Here is a 15859-nt window from a genome sequence, read left to right as displayed (position 1 = left end):
ATTTCTATGTTTTAACTACAAAATACTACAGGTACATTCTATGCATTCAAAGTATTGAGCTATATATGGATTCAATTAGTCTAATTGGTGGACATTCCTAAAAATCTATTTTATGACTATCAACAATTGTGTGACAGTTAAAAGAAAATTTTGTTTTTTGAAAGAATAATATAATTATGTCTAAGAGGATAAAACTAAAAAAATTAGTCGAATGGATCATAATATTAGAATGAGGTTCAATTTTAAAATTATCAGGGTTCTAAATAATATATATAGATGCGCTATAATTTTTTAGACCTTAAAAGATATTACGCTATGAGTCGTAAAAAAAATTTTAACTATATTTTTATAGACTTTAAAAGATATAGCTCTATGTGTGTGTTTTCCGAAATTTATTATTTTAATTAATATGTTCAGCCAACATAACTGAGCATGTGTTTAAATTCCGTACATTTTTAATACTTTTTGAAAGAATAAATATTTATTTTCTCTAAATTTCGGTATAAACATTCTACGACATTTATATTCTAGATAATAATTTTTGTTAACCTTTTCATAAGACACGAGATATATATGTTATATGGCTCCGGATCCTCTAAATTAGCACAAATTTAACTCTGCATCGGAAGCGTCTAATTGTCCACAGACTTTTGTCAAGTATTTGTCTATAGATTTGACTTGCGCGAATACTGTAAAACTACTTCTATATGATGTATAATTATACAATATATCATATAAAATATATCAGTTAATCACAAAACATTCAGCAACTATTTGAAGTGGTCCCATGATAGTTAAAAACAGATTGCAACTTGCACAACAGGACAAAAAAAATTGTACTTTTAAACTGTACTTTCAGAAATTGCAGTTATAGGAAGCTATTGTCAGTTAGTGTTAGTTATTAGCAGTTATTTTGACAAAAAAATGATAAAAAGGCAAAATTAAATTTTGCGATTATTTTTTTTATTCTTTTTTCTCTATTTAATGAACACACAAATAAATCATCAAAATAATTAATACTGTATAATTCACCACTTTAACTATAAACATAAAATGTACAAACTATAAAATTATAGACATGCAAAATTTACAGATGAAAGCGATAAAATAAAATGTTGAAAAATATCAAGTTAAACTGTGAAATCAAAAGGTAAAAATTATAAAATTACAAAATTATAAAATTTAAAAAATGTCAATTTTCAATACTGTAAAATTGTAAACCTAAACTATGAAAATAGAAAGTTTTACAACAATGTAAAATTAGCAGATGAAAATGATTAAATACAATTTAAAAAAAATATAAATTTTCAATACTGTAAAATTATGAATTTAAACTGTAAAAACAAAACATAAAAACTATAAAATTTCAATAATGTAAAATAAGCATATGAAAAGAATAAAATAAAATGTAAAAAATACAAAATTTCAACTTAAACTACAAAAACAAAACATACAACTTACAAACAATCAATACTGTAAAATTTCTAATTTAAACTATAAATCAATTCCATGTATACTGTAAAAAATTTAAATCTAAACATTCATCCATCATCTGTTCAACAAAACCATAATATTCACCACACACAACATCTGTTCAACACAAACTATAATATTCACTACAAAATAGCAAACCTAATTATATCATTCAATATTCATAATAGCATCAAAAAAACTATGGAAAATAAGTTCTACATTAAAAACCTCCTGTATTCATTGTTCAAAATGAGTAAGAAGCCTCGTCACAAATACCACAAGTTCTTTTGAGATATCATCCTTATTCGCTAACTTTTAACTTGTTTTAATGACTCCGGTCCCCACCTTCTAATGGCCTCTCAAGTTGGCTTATTTAAATCTGTAAAATAACTGATACATCCTATAAAACTATTGAATGAAACATGTAAAATAACTGATACATCCTATAAAACTATTGCATGAAACTATTAAGTATATCTTATAAAACTGTTAAGTATATCATGTAAAATATTGTACACTTAAGACCATCTCAACAAGTTGCAAATTCAATCCATGATATGGTAAAATATATATATATATATGAGGTGGGATCGGATAACACCGTTTTTTGGTGTCATCGGATGACATTGTGCATTTTCAAAGTTTTTAAAGTCCAAATAGTTGATCCAAACCGTTCAAAATAATGGATATATTAAAATGTGCTTGCAGATCAAATTTTACATTTTTTGGAATTTTTTGCTATTTATTAAGTATTTCACAAAATCGTTATATTCAGACCGTTGAATTTTTGTACCCATCTTAATAAATAGTAAAAAAATTTCAAAAAATGTAAAATTTGATCTGCAAGCACATTTTAACATATCCATCAAGTTGAACGGTTTGGATCGACTGTTTGGACTTTGAAAATACACAGTGTCATCTGATGTCACCAAAAAACGGTGTCATCCGATCCCTCCTCTATATATATATATATATATAGAGAGAGAGAGAGAGAGAGAGAGATAGGCTAATATGCTTTCGGTAGCATATGGGCGGCAATACACACGGTCAAAATTTGAAATTTCAAAATTCAAAAAGTCGATCTGAACCGTTCATCTTGTTCTCCATATTAATATGTGCTTGGAGACCAAATTTTATATTTTTCTGAATTATTTCACTATTTTATATATATATATCGCGTTGACTGGATTTCTCCAGATCTAAAGTGATATAGGTTAAATTAACTACTTCAGATTGAATTGCTAGATCTAGAAGTTAATCAGACGCATACCAGTTCTTGTAGTGGCAGTCAACTCTGTCTTACTTACTTCAGTTTGAATTTTGCCCTATCTGAAACAGTATAGGTTAATTGATTTCAAACGTTCTACTAGGGAGGATGTACGTGTCAAAGGAGGAGTTGAAGCTGTAGCAGCAACCTCACCAAAGTCTACACCGTATGCGGAGATAGAGGAGATATACGGGATGGAGGAGACGAACTCGTCGGAGAAAGAGCGGGAGGTGGAGGGGGAGATGTAGTTAGAGAGGACTGAGGGAAATGAGGAAGGTCAGGATAGGAGATGATGAGATCGAAATAAAAAAAAAAAGGAACGGTTATTCAGGATGAAGATTATTAAATACGAAAATTGGAAGCGGACTGTTAAAAAAAAGAAGTTAACGACAGTTTAAAATTTATCCAATTAGTGTTGTGGACAAATGGTGAACAGAAGGCTGTGGACCAGAACCTTTTTTCAAACTTGTAATGTACGGAGTTCATTTAGGCCATGTTTGGTTGTGGAGTAAGAGGTGGAGTAAATCCCTTACTCCACGCTTAAGGAGCCAAACGAGAAGTAACATAGGCGGTTTAAGATGGAGTAAGATTTGAGCTAAACCGGAATAACTTACACTACCTAGAGAGGTGGTTTAGCTTATTCCATCAAACATGATTAACTTACTCTGGTTTAGTTTAGAGTAAGAAATTTAATCCGGTTTAAGTTTACTCCACAACCAAACATGACCTTAATTGTTAAGGGTTAAGACGGATTAATTCATATCCTCCCCGATACAGTAAAAGAGAATTTTTTAGAATTAGTAGATTCGTTCTTTTAGCCTACCACAAATTTTAAAGGAAACTCCAAGAGACACCAGATTAAACAAATCTGGACTGTAAAATTATCAAGTTCACTGTTCAATACCTGAGAGAATACTTATCGATCCGGATTCATTACGTAAAATTTAAATTTAAATTACTGCTAGTGATATAAATTCACCACATATGTAGTCTATAGATCCGGTGAATTTATGTGTGCTACATCAACATCATCATCAATTCATCATGCATGCCTACATAGAAATGGACCCACAAATTAATTGAAAATTGTATTTATATTACTCTCTAGAGAGTGTCAGACTGGTGGTAGTTAAAAGTTAAAACTTAATGGTTAACAGTTAATAGGCATGCCATGCATTGAACGTAGCCGCCGAAATTGACGGCCCTGATTGCGACATCACCATTTCAATTTCAAAGTCCCTCTCACGCGGTCGTGTCGTGTCGTGTCATTGTGTCAATCCATAACACGCAACGCAACGCTAGCTCTCCACCTTTCTGCGTTACAACGTCAGCGTTCCTGTTTCACAGCTAAAGGCATCCTATGATCCTACATTCCTACTCTACTCTCTTTGCATTCACATCCGCACCAACACAAATCTCAAAACATTTACAAACTGTTTTTAAACTGTTTCTGTTTGTTTGTTTCCTCGTTATTTATACTTCATATTTCGGCCAGTTTTATCCCGTTTTCTTTTCCCTGCGTATAAAAGTTGCTCATGTTTGAATTTTTTATTCCGAATTAAGATAAATTAAACTAATTATGTTTGGTTGAAATTTGGTGAAGTAAACTCATGAATGAAGAGAGGAAATTATAACATAATGTTATTCTAACTGTGAGATTCATAGATGAAGTAACTTAATTCAGATTAACTCAAATGTTATTACATCTTACTCTTTCAAATTTACTTCTCGTTTGACTCCTTAAAAGTAGAGCAGAGAGTTTACTCCACAACCAAACATGATCTTAATTAATAATACAAAATCTCAATTTTATAAAAGAATGTCAATCTTTAATCTTATACTATATCTAAAGTAATGCAGTGCAACAAAAAAAAAAATGCATTAAACATAGGAATATGTTGAGCTCGTCCAGTATCAAAATTAAGAAACAAAATATATACTTTTATTGTAACATTTTTTTTTTTTTTTTTTGAGAAAGGAGGTATAGCTTTCCAAATGTCAAATTTTATAAAAGATCCTCCATCCGGATTTTTAATTTGCGCCACACAGAAGATAATATCTTTTGCAACTAAATTTAAGACTAATATTTTTTTATTTTAATTAATATGCACTACAATCGGTAATAAAAATATATATATATATATATATAGGAATATGCTAGCATGCTATGCATAGCATAGAACCCCTTCATGCAACGGCTTGGATTTCAAGTTTTCAAAATCCCAATGGTCGATCCGAACCGTTCATCTTGTTCTCCATATTAATATGTGTTTGGAGATCAAATTTTACATTTTTTGGAATTTTTTACTATTTCTTTAGATTTATTGAAAATCGCTGTTTTCAGCAAATCTGGACCATAAAAAAACAGCAATTTTCAATAAATCTAAAGAAATAGTAAAAAAATTCCAAAAAATGTAAAATTTGGTCTCCAAACACATATTAATATGGAGAACAAGATGAACGGTTCGGATCGACCGTTAGGATTTTGAAAACTTGAAATCCAAGCCGTTGCATCGAGGGGTTCTATGCTATGCATAGCATGCTAGCATATTCTTATATATATATATATATATATATATATATATACACACACACACACACATTATTGTGTTTTTGCCCTTTAATTTTGCAAGGAACTTATTACATTTTTTTTATTTTGACAGTACAAAACTTCAGAAATCAAATAAGATTAACGGCCTCCATTTTTCGTTGGAAACTTGAATTTCAAAGTAATGAAATCTAGAATTACGATCATAAATATTGGATCCCTCCACAAAAGTTAAGTTGAGAATTGTTTGTAATTGGTCATAAAATATTGGATCCCTGATTTCCATGTGTTTAAATAAACCGCACCAACAGTGTTGCTCCCCTTCTTTTTACCAAAAATCAGAGGGGTATTCATTAGCAAAACTGGGTAGCAAGGAAAGGTGGGACGTTCTGGGTTTTACTTTTCCTATTTTTCTGGTTCCGATAATGTAGCTGTTGTTTTTTTTTTTAAAAGGCCTAAGGGCTTGTAACACGCAAAAAAAAATAAAAAAAATTTGACGCTCTTTTTTTTTGTGAAATGATATGAAATAGACTGATTTAAGAGAAAATTAATTCAAGAAATTAATAGACTTTCTCTAAAAAAAATCATTATATCTAGCAGCCATAGACCGACTAGAATTTTAAAAATATGGAGGAGGGCTCAAATGCCTCCATTACTTCATGCTCTAATTATACTTCAATATTTTTATTTTCAATTTTAAAATTCAAACACACGATCCGAACCACTCAATATGTTATCCACATTAAAAAAAAAATGACAGGAAACCAAATTTTATATTTTTTGCAATTTTTTTACTATTTTTTAAGATAGATACAAAATTATTGCTTTTAGATGGCCCACAATTTTCCGAAAAACATTGATTTTGTACCTAACTTAAAAAATAGTAATTTTTTTCCAAAATATATAAAATTTGATCTCTAAGCACATTTTAACGTGGATATTATCAGGGGCGGATCTACTGTAGCACAGGGGGGGGGTCAGTCGCCCCCCCTGGATTTCGAGTTTTAGTGGTGATTTATTGGTAGCGATCGACTCTGCCCCTCCCTGGAAATTTTTTTGCCACCCTTTGGGTGTTTGAGTTGTAATTCAGGTTAAATTTAGTGTTAAAATGAAAATAATTTTTTTGAATTATGATTGGTAATATTAATTATAAGTTATAGGATTATAAATTATAAGTCAAGGTGTTGAAAAAATAAGTCAAAACATTATTTTTTTTTATCGAGTATTCAATTAGTTAATGGGTTTAAATCCGATTCGATATTTTTTTGCCCCTCCCTGGCGAAAATCCTGGGTCCGCCCCTGGATATTATGTTGAGCGGTTCAGATATTTTATTTGGACTTTGAAATTGAAGATAAAAATGTTAGAGTATGAGGCATGAAGCAATGGATCATTTGAGCCCTCTTCCTATTGATTTATTGTGAATGAATGTTCAGAGTGTAAAATGTTTGCAACTTATTTTTAATAAAAAAAAAAAAAAAACTGTTTGTTATTTATGACTGTGTTTTTCTTTTAATAAAAAATTAAGTAATATAAACCATGGAGATTTTCTATCGGCAGATGAACTCCCTGAAGGCCTAAGGCCATGTAAGAACCCAAAAAAAAAAAGGTGAAATGGATCTTAAAACTTTTATTGTACAATTTGAGCCCACTTTACTAGCATAAAAGTCCGTTAACCCGATAACATTGCCTTCCATGTAAAAGTAAGATCTAGAGAATTCAAAGTCTCGAAAAAAAAATCAAGGACTTTGGGCTTTAAATAACCTTGACATCTTGAAGCCCGCATTACATGAAAAATACCCAATGCTGGGTAAAATGAATTAGCAGTAATTTTAATATTTTAATTCGTTTGGACTGTTTATTTGAACTTTTAACTTCTGACTTAAAGGCTTTTTACATTATTTTTTATTAAATCTTTCATTTATCAATTTTGATTTATAAGAAACCGTTTTAACCGTTAAAGAGGGAGTGGGACACGGTCTAATTGCCCATCTTCCTTAAATTACTCAAAACTTCTCCCTCATTTCTTTGCCACTTCTATTCACTTCTTTTGAGCAATTAGAGTACTTGTTAGCATAACTGAACTGGTAATAGTCGTATCAGATTCTCGGTGGATCTGACAACGATACTTTTACTTGTACAGTACACAGACAATAGAGTCGAAATGTATAAAATATGCGACTCTTACCGTCTTACACTGCACAAAACCAAAACAGCTTTGTCAAGACTTCTCCCTTTGTCACATACAAAACACCCCCATAAAAGCTGCTTTCTTGAAGTAAACATTAGTTAAAGAACACATCTAAATATCTAATCTAAGAGATGGTTAGGAGATAGAGCACTTAACACCTGCCCTCAGATCTCTCTCTCTCTTTTTTTTTAATAATTTTCTTCTTTTCATTTAATAACATAATCATACAGAGGCTGCTAAATTACTTATTGTTCTTCTTTTTTTCTCTCTACAAACCCAAACCCTACGAATAAAACGTCTGGGCTGACCTTTCCTTTGTAGGCCGTCGCAACAACACAGCCCCTTTCCCCTCGGAGGGGCCCACTGCACCCCAGTCAGTTTCTCTCCTACTACTACTACTACTATATCCCGCAAACCCAGTTCTCACAACCCCACTATCACCGCCACTACTGTCAGTATACAAAAACGAACCAGAAGTCAGGTTAGATACCGGGTTCAAACCTGAATCCTCAAACTGCGGGTTCGGGCCGCCAGCTGAGAGGCCTGAACTCATCCGATCTGAGTCACCAAAAAAGTAATCACCGTAGGAATGCTCATCGTTGCTAGTTGAATTCCGGTTGCTGTCAACACTTGTCATGCTCTCAGTACTCATGCTGGTGGACGAGCCCTCATCAGAGTTGCTGAAGAGAGAGGAGTTGTCACTGGAATATTCAGACGGGTTGTAGGGCCCGTCTTCAACCCGGTAAAAAGGGGGCTGATGAGGGTTTGGGCCTGATGAACCCCCTAGGTTAACAGGCCTGGATTGTTTTGTTTTTCTTCGCACCGGGTCGATTGCCATTGCAATGCGCACAGAGCTTGGAGCCCTAGGTGAGCACCTGACATTAAAGTTTGGATTAGAAAGTGATCTTTTACTCTAGGTCTGATTAAAGCTAAAATTAGGTTTAATTAAATGTTTGGTTCCAAAATCAAACCCAATTTTTATCTCAGCAAAAAAGCTTCTGATTTGGCAATCCAATTACCTGGCATAGAGAAGCAGGTATGCACATTTGGATAAGACAGACTCAAGAGAAACCGGCTGAACCTGAAACGAACCAATCAAAATGAAGCACCTTGTAAGAATTACATTAGAAAAAAAAAAAAAAAAATGGAAGTCCCTTTAAAATTCTTTTACTAAGTGGACTATATGCATAAAGCTCATATTCCATCTATATCCTAAAAAGGAATATAAATATTATCTGTGTTATTTATTAGGGTTTGGGGCAGTACCATGCTGTCGTCGATCTCATACCACTTGCCATGAGTATCTTTCACATAGCAAACATAGTGGCCAGAAAAGGCAGCATTATTGACATCACGGTGAACCACAACAGCATAGAGACTGTAGACAGGTGACTTGTCATCAGTGCCACTCATGTACTGCGCCAGATTCAGGTGCTCTGGAAATCGTACCAGCTTATTGATCTTCCCAAACTTGCCCGACTGTCATATATTCCAAGAGAAACTAAAATTATTAGTTTTGTATATCCATCAAGTTCAAACTACTTTTGTATGGTTATACGACTATCATACCAAAAGAAATTTTTATACAAGCACAATTAAAAATTGGTCAGAACGGAGATAATTAAATTGTACCTGATATCGTTTCAGTGCAATGGTAAGTACATTCGGAGCCTCCAGTATGGTCATCTTCTTCCTTGCACGCTCATATGATTTGCATCTGCACCCAAGAGAAAGGGTCAGTTGTAATGATAAGTTATAAAAAAAAAAAAAAATAAGCATATCACTATTGGCAACATAAGGAAACATTTCAAACTAGAGAGAATAGAAGAGTATGATGTACCTATTGCACTGGTACTTGTTATCTCCATCCAAGATCTCAGAAGATGTGAACTTCACCAGTGCCTCTTCTAGAGTGGTAATGTTTCCTTCTATAGGCACTGTTAAATCCATCATCCTTTCGCACTGCTCTGAACTCTCTTGGCACTTCATACACCTTATCTGTACAAATTGGCAAAAGAACACCATTTAAAAAAATTCAATTTGAAACATACACCACAAATGGATTAAATTCAAGGCAGGAAAGGTACCCTGGAGCGCAAATAACCCCCAAATATTAGTTGCACAAGTGTTGTTTCTTCAGCTAGCCGGTTCTTAGCAGTTATACCAGCTTCCTTGATGCACACTGACTGCATCTTCTCAATTACATACCTATAATGAATATAAGTTTCATTTATTCAAATTCATAGCAAGATTCCTATAAGTAAATACTAATGTTCCTTCTTACAACCTTCTTTGTAAGGAGTTCCACTGGTAGCAATCTAGCATTATTTAATTCATTACTGTACATGTAATAAAGTGACAGTGTTTACATACTTCATGAATTCATGTGCATCTTCTTCTCGGCCAAGGCCAAAGGGGCTCCCGGCATTGCTCAGGCCAGATAGAATATTTGCTGGTGACAAGCTCCATTTATTCTGTTTTCCCTTTAAAACAAGCCTCTCAAATTCACAAGTGAAGCACCACTCTGTTTTTAAACCGCCTAAACAGGAAAGAAGAAGTAAAAACAGAAAATTACACTTGGATATAGAAATAAGAAAATGGGTAAAGCTTAATGGTAGGAGAGAGAAAATGCGTACATTTCTTAGTATGAAGCCCCTCAAGAAGATAGGCTGTCAGGGGGCGAGTAAATGTCAGGCATTGAAACACGGTATTCGCATAACAGCTGGACGATGAAATTAGAGGAAATTTACATTAATTGTAATTGCAATAATTAAAAGAAATATAGAAGTAACACCAACTAGACAATTAATTACCTGTTACCACAATTGGCTAGCCCAAACGGCTGCAAGTCTGTTCCGTCACTGTTATAGAGCTTGAGAAAGAGGTCATAGGGGAAAAGCATCTGTTGCAATTAAAATGTAAATAAGTGGCTTAATATCCAGATGAGTACATTATTACATGCACATAATGTGCATGCACTTAGAAATAAATCAAAAGCACTTGAATCCATTAAAAACAATATGCTTCATAATTTGAGCCAATTAACAACAGCAAGTGGAAGGTTCAAAGCGAGGCTAATAATAAGCTTGGAGTGCAAGATTTTTTTTTTTTGTGTATTAGAGGGTAACGCTTCTTTTGTAATAAGATTGCAAGGGTTCATAGCAATTGCTTTTAGCCATTTAGGAAGAAACAAAAGTAGGAAATAATAATATTACCGGGAGAACATTTGCAAAAGAAACTTGTAAAATGATTCTGCGATCAACAAAATACCCCATTTAAGGCTAATTCTCAATCAACTAAGCGCCCTATAATTAACAGTATTTATTTCAAAACTAAAGCAAACCGCAGTGAGTTTAACTCTTCTGTACTTTTGAACACTGAAAAACAATTTCATCCTAAACCCTTTTTGCTGACACTAGCTGCATTTTCACGAGCCATTTTTTTCATACAAATTTTTGCATAAGCCTTTTTTGCAATTGTTTTATATAAATAACATTTTCCCAAAATCAATTTGTTAATTTTCCTTTGTACCTAAACAAACTTAAATACTAAAGTTTAAACTTCATCTCCAAGTCAAAATTGTATCTTCAATAAATGACACCAATTTTCACTAATTTTGCATTGTCTATTGAGTTTGCTTTTTGAGATGTGCAGCTCATCAAAGGTTTATAACATATATTACAGAAATTAAAAAAAACAATTATTAACACGACTGAGATAGAATATTGAAACTTTAATGCGTACCAAATCAGACGGGTAATGCCTTGTTATTTTAGAAAGGGATTGTTGCTTGACAAAGTTCTTGCCAGATGTTGCCGTTCCATTTGTCGCACCACTCCCATTTTCCAACGGTTTAGTAGCAATTCTGAGAGCTTCACCAACCCTTTTGGCTGAATCTATCACGACAGAATGCGCTCTTCGGTGTGACACCATTTTATTAGCTGTAACCTCCCTTACCAAACTTTTGGTGCTTTTCAAAGCACGCTTTTCAGTACCTGACCCGCTATTGGGAATCACCGGTGGTGTCGTACTGCCAAACTTAACATGCTTGTCTGTTTTCGCTTTATTATTTGCTAAAAGTTTCTCTTCCGGTGGCCTATTAGGAGGAGACCCGACACTGATGACTGGGGCCACAGTGGCAGTTTGCAGCTCTTCAGTAGGGACAGTTGTCACTTTAATAGCAGATACCTCCGGTCTAGATTTATTGTCACCTTCTGTTTCATTTGGCGCACCTTCTACCTTGGAATCTGCATTAGTTGTGCTCGACAAATTGTCGGGTTCCACCAATGAGGGTGCTTTGGTAACTTTATCCTCAGACAGTCGAGAGGGAATGGGTACTTCAAATTTTGGGCTGCTGTCAGATGTGTTTGGGTTGTCAACACGTGCACCTTTTGAATTTGAAATTGGATTTGGCGCGCTTGCTTGACCGTTGGGTTTGTTGTCGGTTTGAGTTTGTGCCTCACGGCACTCGTCCTTGTGACCTTGTCTCCAGTGAATAATTTGGCACTTTCCAGAGCTAAAAATTTACACCAATATTTGGAAATTAGTAATTCAAAATCAAGAGAACTAAGCATAATACCTCAAGCTTTTTGAATTACCAAATCTGGATTTGTCATTTAGTTGATCAGATTTTAATTTTGTATCAAAATGAAAAGACTACAAATTGCTCCTGAATTCAGATATCAAATTAATTGATTCTTCAACAAGTGAGTTAAAAATAGGGAAAGAAATTATTGATACCGAAATCCATGATCAAATTACTACCTAAGCCCCAAATTGAATTTTTTTTTATGGAGAAACCACACAGTAACCCTAATTCTAACAATCCAATCACAATTGCCACTGATCACAACTAAATACCGACAACAACACAATAACCTGAGAATATGCGAGAAGAAACACAAAAATCAAACTAAAGCTAACTCATACCAGTATCTGACAGCTTTGCACCGCGCACATCGGGTTGTTGTATCCCTAAAACAAACCGCACAAACAGCTCTCTTCTCAGTCACCGGTGGAGAAGGGGCAACAGTCGCATAAACAACCGGCTGAGGCATATCCGGACTCGGTGCATCATCGTACACCACAGACGGCGGCTGTGGTACCCACCCAGACTTCCGCATAATCGAGGCCGAATACTCCCTGTAAGCCTCCATCTCAGCTCGCTCAGCCTCGGCAGCGGCCAGGTACGCCAACCGCTGCACCTCCTCCGCCCGAGCAGCGGCGTGGCGCCATCTCCGACGAACTAGAAAGGCCAACACTGGGCCCAGAAAGAGGAGCACGAGGGCCCACCCCAAGTGCCCCCCAGTATCCCCCATTCTCAACCAGCGCCTGTCACCGCACCTCCAATCATAGATCTCTTTCCTTGCTTCCTTCGCCTCACCTCATGCAACAGCACAGATCGCTTCTCTGACCGGATCCAATAAAAATTTACAACTCTCCAACTCTACTTTCTTCTATTTGATCACTCCAATTTGACACTAAAATCGCCTAATTTCAAGGAATACAGGAAGGTGAGAAATAAGGAAAGGGAGAGAAGAAAATGGAAAAAAGGAGAGGAAAGAGAAACTGGTAAGAGATCAAACGGACGGATGCAAGATGTTTCCTTATCCGGCGGCCAGAAGAAGACAAGGTATAAACTGTTGGTAGCACTAGGAAAAGGAATATCGAAACCAGATAGTCAAGTTATTCCTGCGGACCACTGGAACGAACTGGTTGTGCGGGTTGAGGTAGAGAAGAGGCAAGGAATTTCACACACGCAGCCCTCCTAGCCTAGGATGTTTATCCCCTTATTCTCCCATCTCACAGCCGTCCGATCAAAATCATTCGTGGAATCGACGGTTCATTTAGAGTTCGCGTCTTGTTATTCACGCAATGGAATCTTCCCTATTAATATGTGCACGTAAATTATACTGTCCAGGAAGAGAATCCGCCCGCTAACTCCTGTAGAACTAAAACATCTACACCGTCCGTCATTGTCATTGGATCGCATATTATGAATTATGCGAGAGTGGAAATGGAAAACAGGTGGCGAGTCTAGGGAATGACGTCTGAACCAAGTCATGCGACGTGCTGAGATGCTCTATCATTGACCGTCCGATGAAGAGATCCGGATCAAGCGTCAGCTAATTCGGACCGCTGGATGATCTATTTGTCGTTACCGGGTCGGATCGTGCTGGACTCGGACTGGGACTCGAGTGCTGCGTGGTACCACGTCGGTTTCGAATTTAAAAATAGCTTACGTGGCATTTGTATTATTTATCTATCGGGTTACTGATAAGGCAATGCGTATCCTCTGCATTAACTCAAAAGATATAGTCCTTTAATATTTAATATTAATGTAGATCTAGTCTGCACGAATCTCAACGGAGATCGCGTTATCTTAGGCGGTCGGGATATGTAAAGGCGGCAGCTTAACCGATAGATAGTAGAGCTTTATTGAGTAAAGAATATTATTTCGCATTAAATGGGGGATTAGCGGTGCAAATCACGTCGCATGCTTTGTTGTACGGATGTTTATCTCTTCTCCTTGGATTTTCTGTGGCTTTGAACTCTGTAAGACTTTAAAGCATCAAGGTCCAACCGTCCAACATAGTCACAAGATTCACAAATTAAACCCGAATTAAACCCGAATAATTCATTTTTTTGGTTATGCCGAACCGAACGCCGAATTATTTGGTTGACCGAACTTTGACTGATTTAAACCCGAATAATTCGCAAATTTTACGAATTTTTCCCGAATTTTACGAATTATTCGCGGATTTTTTCCGAATTTTTCCCATAATTTTTTTTTTGGGTCTCTTGGGGACTAAGATCTCTGATCTGAAAAATTCTGAATCATTCCCTAATTATACCCGAATTATCTCCGAATCACGAATTTTTGACTTCACCAAACCGAATCCGAATAATTCATTTGTCACTATACATCCGAGTAAGATTTATTTTATGGGACACACGTTTATTTATGGTTAAATTTACCGTCATTTTTTTTTTTCCAAAATTGAAAACATAAAGTGGTGTCTGATATTGTCAAATGCTATTTATATTTTTTTTTTGTAATTTGATATTTATTTGGTAACCCGTCTAAAGAACGAAAAAATTACTTTTAAATGAGTCAAAATTATTCTAATTTCAAAATAATACATGTATTGTTATAATGCAATAAGTATTACAAATAGGATTGTCTCTTGGATTTAGCTCAAAATAATAATATGTTTATTTCAAAATAAATTGAATTGTTACAGTGAAAATTATAAAGATCAATGTAATGAAAACAACACGGTTAATTGTGTGAAAGTACGTAAATAGAAATACAAGCATATATTGTCTCTTAAGATATAACTTTTAAAATAGAGTTCAAATATTGTTCAAAATTCTAGAACATTTACAATAAAAAAAAATTGTTAAAAACGCTCAACATCTTCATCATCAATTCATCATCTATATATTTATTTTCTTTTAAAAATTAAAATATAAACTGTAATGAACTTTTCAATGTTTTCATTGAACTTTGCTTGTTCCAATAAATAATAATAATAATAAACAATTAATTTTCATAATTTTCTTTTTTGTGACCCAAAAAAAATTCCTTGAAATATTTACATCCCCTTCCAATTAACATATTAATTCTAGAATCAATTATCTGCATGCACCTCTTTTTAGGTATACTGAATTCAATTAACTTGTTTAAATTCCATATATTTTCTTCTAGATTTCACATCTTGTCTCTCTGCAATTAAAATAAGAAACTGAATCAGTTATATCTATTTCTTTTGAGGTACATTGAATTCAATTAACTTAATTAAATACAAACAGCTAATAAGATAAAGGACAGATCCAGTTCCCTATTTTTCTTTATACAGTTGGTATATCCCTATAATTAAAGAATATATTAATTTTTATTTGCTTATATATCATATATCTAATTAGATATAGTCAATATTTCTCTAAGATAACAGAAAGGAAACAATAACAATTCAAATGAATATTTAATTCTCAATTTGCTGTTGTATGTAAGGGTGTTCAAACGGTCGGTTCGGTTAAAACCGAATTAAAATTATCAAACCAAACTTTTTTTCGTTTTTCAAAATTAGAATCGAACTGAACAAACCGAAATAAATTTTCGTTTATTCGGTTCAAACCGAAATAAATCTATTATTGTCGTTATTAATGAAAATTACACATGTTCATACACAAATTGTACAATTCCATACAGAATATTTACATATTTTAAAATATTTAAACTAAAATAAAAGAAAGTAAGCAATGATTGATCCAAACATAATATAAACCATACTTGAACAATATAATTCAGTCGGTTCGGTTTAGTCGATTTTGAAAAGTCTAAACCGAACCAATCCATTTAAACCAAAATAATTCAAA

The 15859-nt window shown here is 34.1% G+C and overlaps 1 protein-coding gene across 1 annotated transcript; it reads right to left on the bottom strand.

Moving 5' to 3' along the window:
* Positions 1 to 7658: 7658 nt before the first annotated feature.
* On the bottom strand, positions 7659 to 13106 carry LOC144552682 (ubiquitin carboxyl-terminal hydrolase 17-like). Its single transcript, XM_078300676.1, has 11 exons — positions 12407 to 13106; positions 11222 to 11993; positions 10291 to 10379; positions 10114 to 10199; positions 9851 to 10016; positions 9565 to 9685; positions 9318 to 9475; positions 9110 to 9194; positions 8744 to 8956; positions 8497 to 8558; positions 7659 to 8352 (listed from the first exon to the last, which is right to left on the bottom strand). The coding sequence occupies exons 1-11, from the start codon at positions 12793 to 12795 to the stop codon at positions 7761 to 7763; spliced, it is 2733 nt and encodes a 910-aa protein (XP_078156802.1). The 5' UTR covers positions 12796 to 13106; the 3' UTR covers positions 7659 to 7760.
* Positions 13107 to 15859: the final 2753 nt, after the last annotated feature.

The sequence above is a fragment of the Carex rostrata genome, chromosome 4, assembly GCF_964058835.1.
Source record: "Carex rostrata chromosome 4, lpCarRost1.2, whole genome shotgun sequence".
In the NCBI taxonomy this organism is placed as follows: Eukaryota; Viridiplantae; Streptophyta; class Magnoliopsida; order Poales; family Cyperaceae; genus Carex; species Carex rostrata.
This window is presented reverse-complemented; position numbering and strand designations above follow the sequence as displayed.